This window comes from Rhea pennata, chromosome 3 (assembly GCF_028389875.1).
Source record: "Rhea pennata isolate bPtePen1 chromosome 3, bPtePen1.pri, whole genome shotgun sequence".
Taxonomy (NCBI): domain Eukaryota; kingdom Metazoa; phylum Chordata; class Aves; order Rheiformes; family Rheidae; genus Rhea; species Rhea pennata.
In genome coordinates, this window is record NC_084665.1 from 127,200,804 (window position 1) to 127,213,852 (window position 13,049).

General features: G+C 39.4%; 1 protein-coding gene across 2 annotated transcripts in view; it reads right to left on the reverse strand.

Moving 5' to 3' along the window:
* Positions 1 to 13,049, reverse strand: part of MSRA (methionine sulfoxide reductase A) — a 281,782-nt gene that overhangs the window by 100,720 nt on the left and 168,013 nt on the right. Inside the window, exon 4 of one of the 2 annotated variants that reach the window (XM_062571231.1) lies at positions 8,807 to 8,911. The exons of the other annotated variant lie outside the window; for it this stretch is intronic. Coding sequence (XP_062427215.1) covers positions 8,807 to 8,911 — 105 coding nt within the window. The remainder of the gene's footprint in view (positions 1 to 8,806; positions 8,912 to 13,049) is intronic. 2 annotated transcript variants of the gene reach the window in all.

Genomic DNA, 13,049 nt, shown 5'->3' on the forward strand with positions numbered 1-13,049 from the left:
GTCATCGGGTGGGAGCCAACTGACAAACCACAGGGGCTCAGTGACCTTTTTGGCACAGTGATGTATCCTGCTGCTCCAAGAGGTTGAGGCTTTCTCATAAATCCTGCGTTCTGTCTGACAGAACATCTTGGAGCTGCTCAAACTAAGCCTCTAGGTTTAGGCAGCCAAAACCTGCCCCTACAGGCAGATACAGGTGACCAAACACAGGTGCCTAATTTAGGGTGAACTGAGTCATTCCTAGATTCATCTGACCTTGTTGACTAAATCTTCACCTACTATCCAGGCGCTGACACATGCCTGTGCGGACACCTAAATTTAGGTGGCTTTCTCTCATACTATCTCCAACCTGACATGTCCGTACTGACCAGAGGAATCTGATTCAAGATCTCAGTGCTATTCAACACTGGATAAATGCAGAGAACAGAGAGATCTGCATGAGACTGGAGGTCATGAAACTCTTTTCATCATAGACTAGCTCTGTTGTGATGCTTACAAAAAACTGGACAACTACTGGTCATGTGAGGAAATGTAATTAAGAAATACAACCATTCAGATCAGGTACTATACAGAGCTGGGCTGTGGAACCACACAGACCTGTTACTGTGTTGTTATTGCGTCCTTCATGTGCCTTCTCTTTTCTTTTGTCTGTCGCTCACCAATATCTTGCCTATATTTAGGCATGTCTTAGCATGTGTTAACACTGCAAATCTAAATCTGCTATGATCCACCAGGTGCTACTGCAATAGTAATAAAAATAATTAGTGATAATAAAATAACAATGTTGTCATTTGCTTTTATCAGCAGATAAACTCATGGGACACTGCTCTCTCAAAGCGCAGACAAGTGTGCTCTTATAAATATGCAAGAGAAAATTGCAGACAGAGAAAAACAGTCATTCACTGAAAATATTGTTGTTTAGAAGAGAGTTGGCTTTGACCTCTTGTACCTAATTATACATGAAAACAAAGATTAAAAGCCTACTAATAATCACCATAAACTATGATTAATGATGCCACGCTTCACTGCTTCAGATTTCTAGACCCCAGTACAGTAAATTCACAAGTGGGTTATCTGAAGAAGAAAAGAACATTTGGTATTATTTTGCTTTAACTTTGCCTATTGCTTTCACTCTGTAAACATTAGGAACAGTCCAAAAAAGACGCTGCGAGAATAGACTTTCTTAGGTTGCTCTTTTCTAATTCTGAAAAAAACATGCCTGCAAATCTAGCTGCTGCTATTCACACCACGTACCCTTTGACTTTACGGGTATTTGAAAACTACTGAACACAGTCAAGCATTGACAAGTCCAGATTGTCCTGCAGAAATTAAAAATCAACAAGCCTGAATTAAAATGAACCACAGCTATGCTATAATTATGAAATAACCCAGAAGTGACCCTCAGGTAGATCGTAATAGAACAAAAGCACTTTCCAAACTTGTTCTTAGCTGATGCAGAAGGTCTATACAAAAGGAATCCCTTCCTGTGAGTAATGGGTGCACGCTTCCCACAGCCGAAGAGTCACAGCGTCGTCTTCAGTGCTACGAAAGACTGATGCCCTGGCTTTTCTCATCTTCAGGGCAGCATTTTACTGACTGCAGCAATACTAGAAGATAAAGTTAATCTTCAGTAGTTCTGCAGAACCAGATAACACATCACCATCATATATAAAATAAGCTAAAAGTGGTTTTAAAGGTAAGAAGAAACCAGAGCCCAGAAAGACTTTTGCCCTTGAGCCAGAATTGATTCAGCACCGCTCGCTTTATAATGCAAACGATTCAGCCATCTCAGCAACCGCTGCACGAGCTAACGCTCTCCTTCATTAAAAAGATGCAGAGTCAAATCTCAGCTTCTCACTGTGATACGGAAAGACAACAGCTCCTAAACTGGAAATATAGGTCAGAAAAAGTCTATTCTAATTTATGTGAATTAAAAGAGTCTAATATGCAAATTAGGTCATGACAGCAGAAATTCCTGGGGACGCAAAACAGTCTAATAAGTATTTATTTTTAATGCATATTTAGTTCCAAAGAAAGGACAAAGAACAGAAACAACATAACATCCTTGAGGCAAGCTGAATTAAGCATCTCAGTTCATGAAAGAAACAAAGCTGCATTCTCAAAATGCAAGAACGGTTCAGCACCACTGGCAAAGGGTATTTTTGCTATTTTGCAAAAAGTATAGACCACAGGTATTTCTGAGGTGACAATGGGCAAGGACCCACTAAACTGGTGGCTGAGGTAGCAGCTAGACATCAGTCAAGTATATCTCACCACTGAGATTTCATTGGCAAAGGGGGGATTTAGAAGGATCTGAAGATAAGAGAAGACATTGTGGATGCTTTAAGAGACCTGTATCTTTCTTCTTGGCTGTCCTTATAGTTCCAAGAAGCTCTGGAAAGCTTGGGCACGATTCTCCTGTGCCTCAAGCCTGCTGCTACTGAGAAGAACATGGTGGCACTATACTTCTGCGTTGTCTGTAAGTCTTTAAGAGAAGCCTACTTTCTTATGAAAAGATTTCCAGACTAGGCACTACTACCATTGCCTGACTTTATGCCAGCTCTGTGACAACATGCATTCTTGCCTTGTTTTCCACAAAAATGGAACTCTATATGGCACCCTGTAACACTCAAGAGGACTCAAAGTGCATGCAGCATCAGCATTTTTCTGGTTATTCCCAGACCATTCCAAAAAGATGGATCACATTGCAAATGCTCTCCAACCAACTGAAATAGTGTTTATTTCTATTGTTGAGTATTCAGTCCTGCATGAACCAATGTACATTTATCTATATTGTATCTCAGCATATTGATTTCCATGGCTTTTTTAATTTATCAACACAAAGCTGTGCTTTATTCCTTTCCTCCAAGAGCCTCCTAGCATTGTCTCTACCACAGATTTAATTAGTATCCCCTCCACTGTATCCTCTGAGTCATTAATGAAAATTTTGAGGAGTATTGGACCAAGAATGGCTCCCTGAGGGGCTGGTAATTCTATTTTGAATACTATTTAATATGTCTAGTGACAATAGATTTTGCATTTCCACTCTTTTTGTTACACCTTGCAATAATGCTGGAATCGTCAGGGCTCTTAATAACATTTGAAATATGAGACTAAGGTGCTCTGTGCTTTAAACTGAGTCTTGCAACTTTTGTACGAAATATAAAGGGAACAGACTCACAGAAATGTGAAAAAATATCAAAAATGGTTATATTTTACATGAGAGATTACTTTTTTCCTGTTCTTTAATCTCTAAATGAAGTTACAGGCCTGTAGCAGAATACATAATGCTGGTTTAGGGTTGCTGTAGCATTTTTTATGTGTACAGCTGTTCTTCCACTGGTATAAGTAGACACATCTGCTCATTAGCAATACAATGTCATTTCTAGTGTCTAATTTTAATTATTTGCAGATGATAGACTCCTTATGCAATGTCTAAAAAAAGTACAGTCCTTCAAAACTGGTGAGAAATAAATATACCCTCTGCAACTAAAATGGGTCAGCACAATGAAAACCAGATATTAATCCGGAGAATTCATGTATCAGCACTAAGGCTAAATGCCAAACTGTTTGGAAAGTCACAGGGAGGAGAAACGGCTCATACATCTCTTCTTCATCGTGGATGCACAAGACATATGGACTAAGAGGTGTTCTGAATGAATCTGGCAGGTGATGAGTTTGTTGTAGTACAGATGGTCCTGAACTGCTGGAAAAACATCAGTTCTGCTAACATTTCCTGTATAAACACAGGCAAGATAAGGACTTCTTCATGACAGAAAGAAGCAGAAATGAGATTAGATACTGGGATTTTTTTTTTTTTTTTTTTTTTTTTTTTGTATATTCACACTAAAAACATGAAGCCTAAAAGTAAATGTCCAGAACCCCCTGGGACACGGTGGCCATTGGTGTCTTTGCCCTTCACCCTGCAGTCAGAAGGCTGCCGAAACTATAAAGAGTCCTGACGTTCAGTGGGCTCCTTCCTCTAATTCCCAAAAGCCAGAAGCAGCAATGAAAGATTTTTGTGCAAAGGGGCTCACTCCAGAGGGCTGTAGTTGTAGCAGCTCTTATTTCTTGTGGGCTGGGAAGGATTAGGCACTCTTGATAAAGGCAGGGAGCAGAACCACCGAAACAAGCAACAGCTTTGGCTCCTCTTCAGGACAGAAAAGAGGTAAGGAGAAAAGTGAATTCCTCATTTGCCCCCAATAAATTTTAAAGAAGAGAAGGAAACTGCATTTGTTTGGATGCAACAAAAAGCCTTGCATTAAAGCTGTCTTAGATTGGGCTGAAATCTCTGACACATGGCAGGCTTCAACCTCACAACCTCAGGGTTAGGATAATTACGAACTGTAGTGCACTTTACAGGAATGACCTTTGCACCATGACCCCTCTAATAACAAATATATTTTTGAAAAGGTTTGGAGAAATAGTTTCTGACTTTCCACAAATAATGGCAAAACTCTCTAATCGGATAAAATATGACATCTTCCTCCCTGAACATAAGCAAAGTTGGGTTTCCCAGTTGGCTCACAAACCCTGGGACAGTGCTAATGCCAGAACGGTGGTCCCACTAGCAAACACGCTTCTGGCAACGCAAGCCCTGGCTGAAAACTACATTTGATTTCACTTCATGCTGGGTTAGTTTTCAGCTTGATCAGAGAACTTTGCAATTGTCAGCATCAACACACAGGCTGAGGCAGTATCATACAGACTGGTCAGGCAGATGACATAGAATTGCCCTTTTCCATAATGGTTAAGTCTAAAATTACCTTACAGCTACTGTGAAACTACACTATGTGTCTTGGGGACAACACAGACAAACTGATGGTTTGAAAATCCACATTCCCCTAGACTCACAGCGTGGAGGTGCCAGCAGAACCTCTGTATTCAGTAAGGATACAATTTAAAGAGAGAGTCAGGCTTATATCTTAAAAATCCTGCAGGTTCTGAGAATGTCACCTTTACCGCAAGAACAGGACAATACAGCTCTGACCTATGCCTCCATAAACTTTTGGGAAAAAAAACGACACACACAGTGATTTTCCACAAGATCAGGAAATGCTTCTTTTGCAGTAGTTGCAGCATATCACAATCATTCTCTTTTTTCTGTAGCAGTCACAAAGAAGCAACCACCCCAAGCACTTCCCGAGCTATACAGAGCAATCCTCTTATAGATAAGATTATTCCTAGGAGAGAAGATGCTGATCTGTGCATCAGAGGCTGAACAGAGATGACAACCATATGCCACTTGGCAGAAGTCAGGGGTTTGTTTGTTGCTTTTTTAGTATCCCAGATGTAATGAATTATAAAATACAGCCTAAATTAATAGTCAAGGATGACTTTATCAGGGCCCCATACTTAGGAAATGCTCATCTGGGAGAATCTCTTTCAACTCATAGACTGTTTGACTTGATCAAAGGTTCCTGCTTTTCAGTTGCCTTCTGCATAATACTTCAACAAACAAGAGTCAGGCTGCCTCCCAGAGAAACTTCGAGTCCCAGTGAGATGCCAGTTTCATCTTGAAGGCAGGAGGTCCAATTGTTTGGAATGCAGGAAACATTTGAACATTAATATGCTTTTACGATAATGAATGATAGAACTGCCTGTCCGTACTCTTTAGCAAGTTGGTCCCATCTTAGATCAGTATTTGAAAAGTCCTTCAACGGAACTGGAAACAAAACGTACAAATATTTCCGTACTTGTTGTTCAATGACATAAGAACTTGTTTTGTCTTTGCAGCAGAATTAGAAAATTCCATGGGGAAAAGATAAGACAGTGCCCCAAATAAAGCTTTTCTACTTTTGAGCGAGCACTCTATTCAAGCAATCCAGCATTCGCAGTCTATATAAGACATTGGATTCATCCAATGAGTGTGCAGAATCTCACGAACAAGAAATCTTCCTAATTTAACTGCTTAGCAAAAATCTCTTCTTTGATAGTCTGAACAGTGCATTCCCATACGGCCCGCTAAATAAGACTTCACACACATTTGAACTTCAGGAAAGGAGAAAAATATCGTAGGTCAAAGAGATAACTCTCACTTTCAGTAACTTTACATGAAACCACATTTCCCACAGCAAACTCAAAGTTAAGGGTAGATATAGATGAAGGTGAAGGAACATTTCCTGCTAATGGCTCAAACATGAAAAGGGTATTTATGCAGACCATCCCTATCTTAAAAGAAGAAACACAGGAATCTGAAATTGGGACCTTGAGGGTCAGGTTTTCTTCATTTCAAGAAAAGTGGTAGAGATGTGACGAGCTTTGCAAAGGTCTTGAACAGAGTTTACCATCACACAACCATAGAAATGTATAAGCAAAGAAACCTGTCCACATCATCTAGAATATACAAAGGTTTCAGGGATTGGCATCTTCTGAATGGATAAAATGATGCTCTCATTTTTTGCAAATTATTATGGAAGAACCATTTGGAAACTCTACTGAGTCGAGCTTATAAAAAGGCTTAGGTATGCTTACACCAAGCAGTGCAGTGCCACACAGATGCCTGCAATGGCTGTGAATAGCTTGGATATCTACACAGTATTGTCATGCATAGATATCCGCTCGCATCCCAGAAGGAATACAGCCACGTTAGTGTGGCGCTGTGCCCGGGCTAATTAGGTGATGTTTCCTCAGTTGCCAGAAATCAAAGAGTGAACCACACATCTGCCAGCATCCAACCTTCTTCTGAAAGCAGAGACTAGAACTATTTTGAGCCTTAGTTGTGTGAGAATGCAAGGTGAATATAAAGATGTAGTGTCATTACTTTAAGACTAGAAGGAATCATGAGATCATCTGATCTGGCCTATTTATCAAAACTCACCCAGATCCTGTTATATCCAGCACACGTATTTCAGTCAGCCTAAAGCACTCGAGTCCTTTAGAGACTGAACTATACAGTATGTGTGCCACCAGCAGGGAATAAATATACATTGTCAAAGCCAAGACTACAGAAACGGCAGAGCACTGAATAAGTGTCAGATGCCCAGATTTTTTTTTTAGAAGAGGTCATACTACTCTGGAAGGTGAAAAATCCTATAGTCCTGGTCATCAGCTGTGACTCCCAGCGTGTGAGCAAGACCCATGAAGCAGTTATCTCAAAATAGGATTCTCTCTGCTATATCAAACACTTGTCCAGCTTCCAGTTATGGCCAATCTATGATAAGCCACAGAAAAACAGAACAAAAAGAAGACCTAAATACAGCCAACATAAGGTAGCCAGAAAACTTCATTCCTGACCCCTAAAGCAAACCACTGAGGTCATGAAGCACAGTTTGAAGATAGCCACTATATCAATGCAGAGCTGCAAGTGTTGCAAGGACGGTGCAGACAAATTGTTCTGAACATACAACTAGGAAGGAGTGGGTTGATGAGGGAGGCTCATAAATCAACGGATCCCAGTACAGGCCATCATGCCTGACACACAAACACAGAACTTCTTCTCATGAATTGAATCAAGCACCTCTTAAAATGAGAAACGATCTCATCTTAAAGACTCAAAAGTCTTGAGTGATGGAAAAAAGGCTCTGATATTTAATCACACTCAGAGCTGCAAAACTGTTTCATTTCAAGGTGGAATTTCTCAAACCTCAGCTCCCAGCTACTGGATCTTATTACAGCCTACCAGTGACTGCCTTGCCAACCTATGATACCTATGAGGTATCTTTTCCTCACGTAAGTACCTGTAAAGGTGGCTTGATAATATTGTCATATCCCTTCAATTAGTTGAATGTGTTTATTCACAGCATTAGGTTACTTTTCTAGCCTCTGTGGATACAGCCTTTTGTGTCCCTCCTTCGAATTCCTAACATCTCTGTATCATTCTTGACAGGTCAACACTGAAACTGCAAATAATGCTCTATTTTACTGGGATTTTACTCTGCATGCAGAAGATACCTTCCCTACCCCCGACTGATGTTCTCCTTGTCATACAGGCAGGAATTGTAATAGCCTTTTTTGTTACAGCACTGCACTGCGGGCTCACTGGAAGGCACTTCTCTACAATAGCCCCATGGTCCTTCTCAGAGTTACTACTTCTCAAGATGGTATCCTATTCTGTAGGTATCATCTGCATTTTTGGTTCCCAGATGTAGTAACAAGTGGCATAATTGGGAGAGCTGTTAAAAAATTGAAATGAGTTACTGAACGTCGTATTTCTGGGAAATGGTAGAAAGGATGATGTTTATTGAAACCATATAAACATGTAAAATGTTTTCTCAACACAGTTTCCCATTTATCTTTGCACAGATGTGTGTAATGTCATCATGAAGCCTCTTCCAAGAAAGATAAATTAAATCAAAAGACTTGAAAGCAGCAAATAGCTAATATGCTGCTGCCTTTACATCCCATCTTTTATCCTTTTTTGTTCCATTTTTCTAACCACAAAAGATATTCACAGTCCTTAAAAAACGTAAATAACAACCCCCCCAACCCCACATTTAAGGGGATAAAGGTCCTCGACACAAATAAAATCGCACACTCTGAAGCTGTACGGAAATATGCTTTAATTTAGGAGACAAAAGATAGCATTATGGAAGAAATTGTCATAATCAAAGTTGAAAAAAATTTCTATTGTCTAGTGTGTCCCTCTGTGGGAATTTTCCCAGCCCAGACAGCTGTAAAGGAGGAGGGGTACTGCGGGTTTCTGTATGCTCATTCTCTCGCTCCCTCTTTCTCTGTCAATAAATGTCTGCAATCATATTCTTGAGCTCCAGTGTGATTTCAAGGTTCATCTCTTCCACACAGCTCAAGCACTAATTATCCCAGCTGTAATTAGTAAGATAATTAAATACTGGCTCACTCATCACTCTACCTTGTGTCGGGTCATGATTCTCCCAGAAGACCTTGAGCAGTTTCTCAAAGCTGATGTTTTCTGGCTGATATACTACTCGTACAGCCTCTGTGTGGCCAGTTTTACCTTAAAAGACAAAATAAATTCTGATGTTATTAGTTGAATTAGCTCATGCATATCCAGCTTTTTATATTGAGATCCAAAGCACAGTCCTTTTTTTCTTTTTTTTTTTTTTCTGGAAAAAAACCCAGTGTTTTGATATTCCGGCATTTGGGCTCAAGCCCTTTTACAGATTTTTTTATAAACATGCCTACATCTGCCAGCTTAGACCAGACCATCATGAGATAAACTAGCCAGAGAGACAATGAGTTAAGACAGCAATTTGTCATCTTTTAGGAAAAACTGAGTAGTTCTTAAAAACTTGTAATTGACACCTAGTAAAATAATTTTAAATATTTTATTCTAAATACTACATTAAAATATGATAAATTATAACTCTAAATTGTCTTGATGGTAGGAAACTGGACTTCATCAGCCATTGGGTAAGAAATGGATAAAACAATTGAATATAAAAACTAAACTTCAAGGACATGTTTATATAAGATCAAACAAATGATTTTGAACTATTCCATGTTTTCTAAACCCCTGAATACCAATGGGCTTCAAAGTGCATCAAAGAGATCAGGACTGAACATTATGATAGCAGATGAAGTTCAGGGAAGATAAGCATGTCTTACAGCACGTTAAAATATATTATTTCTAATTTCTGTTGCTTTATGGGCACTATTTTTTCATTCCTTATGTGTCTACCTACTCTTGATAGTATTGAAAGACCCAGCTTCACAAAACATAAAGGATCAGGCCACTTACTTTTCTTTCACTGTAACTATTTGATAGTTAGATTGATGAACGCTCAGACATCTCAAAGTCTGAGATCAAATTCCATTGTTCTGAGTGCTACAATAGCACATAACGAGAATTTAGAAAAGTAGACATTTTTTGTTGGCATAATATCTTCATGAGTGAAATATCTATCTATCTATCTATCTATCTATCTATATATATATATTCTACTCTTCAGTTAAATCATAAGGAAATATTAGAAAAAGAAAACTGCCTGGCTCGCTCAGCCTTTTTGTGGCAATGTAATAAGCTTCTTGATCCCACTAGGCCAGATTTTGATTTCATTTACACTGATTTCATAGAATTGCCTTGGATTGCTAGCAGTGCAACCAACAGCTGAATCTGGTCTGTTGATGGCTTCTGAATTAGCTGTCACCACACACGAAAAAGCGGAGTCTATGAGTAATTGAGGAGAGTTCAGTGAAAACACCAATTCAATACCAAGAGAAATGAAACAACAAAAAAGATGCTAGCACACACTAAAGAGATATAACGGGGGAAGTATGACAGTATTACATCAGTTAATTGGGCCGCTTGAAATGAAGAAAAGAAAATGAGGCATAGAGAGGGGGGTTAGCTATGAAGAGATTTAAAAGATAACATTCAAAAAGATTTAAAAGACGAGGACTGCATTTAGTCTAGAATGCAGAGGAGCAAAAGGGGACACATCCCTGACACCTGCAACATGACCATCGTAGAAATTCTGATAAAAACAAGTTGGTTCCTATCTAGTGTGCTTCAATACAACAAAAATAAACTGAGATTATAAGGCAGAAAGCATACACGTTACATGCAACTTGTAGCTAAAGCCATGTCATCCTGTCCACCGGGGTGCTGTCCACCAGGATGCCGTCCAGGCAAATGACGGCTGAATTTCTCTTTCGCGTGCACCACCACTATTGAAGCCAGACAAATCCACTCATTTATTTGAAGGCAGAATTTGACGGCAGGTTAATAGAAAGGGATTACATGTTTATAAGAATGAAAATACAAGCCACAGATAATGAAGTGAGATTGCCTTTCTACATTCTGGCATAAACTGATGGTTAGCTTGAATTAAGGCGGGAATTCATCCCAGTTTTCCACAGTTTTATATGGGCTACCAGGGAGGATACCAGTGTCTGTCTTAGCTGAAGCTGAGGTCTGAAATTTTGTTGTTGTGTAAGCTAAAGAAGGGGAACACATGGCCAGTGTTTTGTCCAGCTCTGGCAAAACCTACAACACGCAACTAGAAAGTGGCTCCTAACTTTAGTTCTTCTGTTTCTTTTCTTTTCTTTTCTTTTCTTTTTTTAAGCTGATGCAAACCTTATGAAAGGTTCTTATCACTCAGGAGCAAATTGCATGTCTAAGACAACTAGGTCTAGACCACAAGAGAGTTTTCTTAAAGAACTTCAAAACAACAGAGGCATTACCTTACCTCTCAGCTGGAGCAGCAATTACATCTTGTCAACACTGTCTGCTCTGACTAATTCAGAAGTTCAAAGAATCAGCTTTCTTCTTTTTCTCTGAGTAAGGAAATAACAGCGCTACTCTGAGAACTATAGCCTGACCTCAAGGAAAAAATCCTCAGATGTGCAGCGAACAGATGGGTAGAACCGATGCACGTTTAAAATCAATATTCATCCTCAGAGGGAAAGCAAGGAGGTAATATCAGATTCACCTCTAATTTTCCTCAAAGCCTTTCCACAATCTAGTGGATTTTTTTTCAGGATATGTTGTGGCTATTTCTACCATCAACAATCTTAGTCATTTGTGGTGAGCATTCCTACTTCTCAATAATTTTATGGAAATTGGACCAATCAGCTGGGTCCACATGAGCAAATAGATTAGTAGAAGGCTTCATGTGGGACAGATTAACCATAAAAAGCACAGAGAAAAAACAGTCGCAGGGGACAGAAAAAGCAAACAAAAAAAGAACAATTTCCCTGCAGTTGCAACATACCTTAACATGAGGAATCAGAAGATGCCCCGAGGTTGCCCTAAGTTGTATGTGGAAACTATCAGCTCCTCAGTGCTGGACATGACTCTGCTGCAGCCAAAGTGACAAAAGGAAACTGAAACTGGACTCTCTCTATTTAACTTCTTAAGTCACTTTTTGCATTAGGCATAAGCTCGATTCCAAACACAGACCAATCGTGTGGGTTTGCGTTTCAGACACTTGGGACACTACAGAACCAAAAAACAGCAGGCACCCAACCAAGGAACCACTGCTCTCCATTAAAAAAAAAAAAAAAAAAAAAAAAAAAAAGACATGGAAGTATTTCTAATCAATTTTTTTGTAAGATTTCTTCAAATAGGGAAGACAAAAATCAAAGAGAAACAATCAACCCATTTGCTTTCGAAAAAGTTGCGTGCCTGTTTTAACGAGAAATTTAACAGGTTGAAGCAATTTAAACTGATCAGTGATTGATTCTGTCCTTTCAGGGATATCTAGCTCTTCACCTTAGCGCCTCTTTCAGGCATTGCCTAGTCCAAGGGTCATAGTATCTTCAGCACACCTACTGCTTTTAATTAGCTGATTTATAATATTCAGCAGTAAAAGCATGCCTCACTTTACGTTTCCAAGAAGTTTTAACAAGTATGAATATTTTTTAGAAGCTTCCCCTCCAAAAAAGCTCAAACTTTGAAACATGTTTTTCAAAATAATTTATTGAATCACTAACTGTAATTTAATTTGCTATGAAATATGCAAATAGAAATCCTTTATTCATAGGCACCATTACTGGATTTCCAGTTATGGTGCTCAGTTCTCCTTCAGCTTCTGAATGAGCTTAGCCGTAGAAGAACCTAGCTGCAGATGATAAGACTTTATTACACGGTAGCGGAGAGGGCTGTGTGCCAACAGCAGATTGTCTGTTTATCCTATATCCATTTCCCACTTAGAAAACATAGCCACTCTCAGAGGATTAGCTACAGTGAGCTCTTTCAGTGGGGATTCAAACTGGCAAAAATGTTCCTATAAAGAGCAAAGGAAAAAGACATCTGAGTGACACCTCTGCCTTTCATTTTTTTTTCTTCCTAATAGTGTTTAGAGTCTCACCTACTTAATCATCTCCCAGGTGAGTGCCAAAGCCAACGGATTATAGAGGCATACTCATTCTTTTTAACTTACTGTATCCAGTAAGCATTTAATTATTTCCTGCAAAGTGGAGCAACTTCAAAAGGATGGCTTGAGAGCACCTCATCTGCGAATACCCACTCACCCAGCACTTAGCGCACCGCTGCATGAAATGTGGCTCCATCTCCAGCTAGTCCAGCCCTGGGTGAATAAGTTATAAAATTTAAGCAACGACGAAACTACGCCTTCCTGCCATGCTTTTCTTTTGCCTCTTTCTACCCACTGAAATAAAGGGCCTAACTC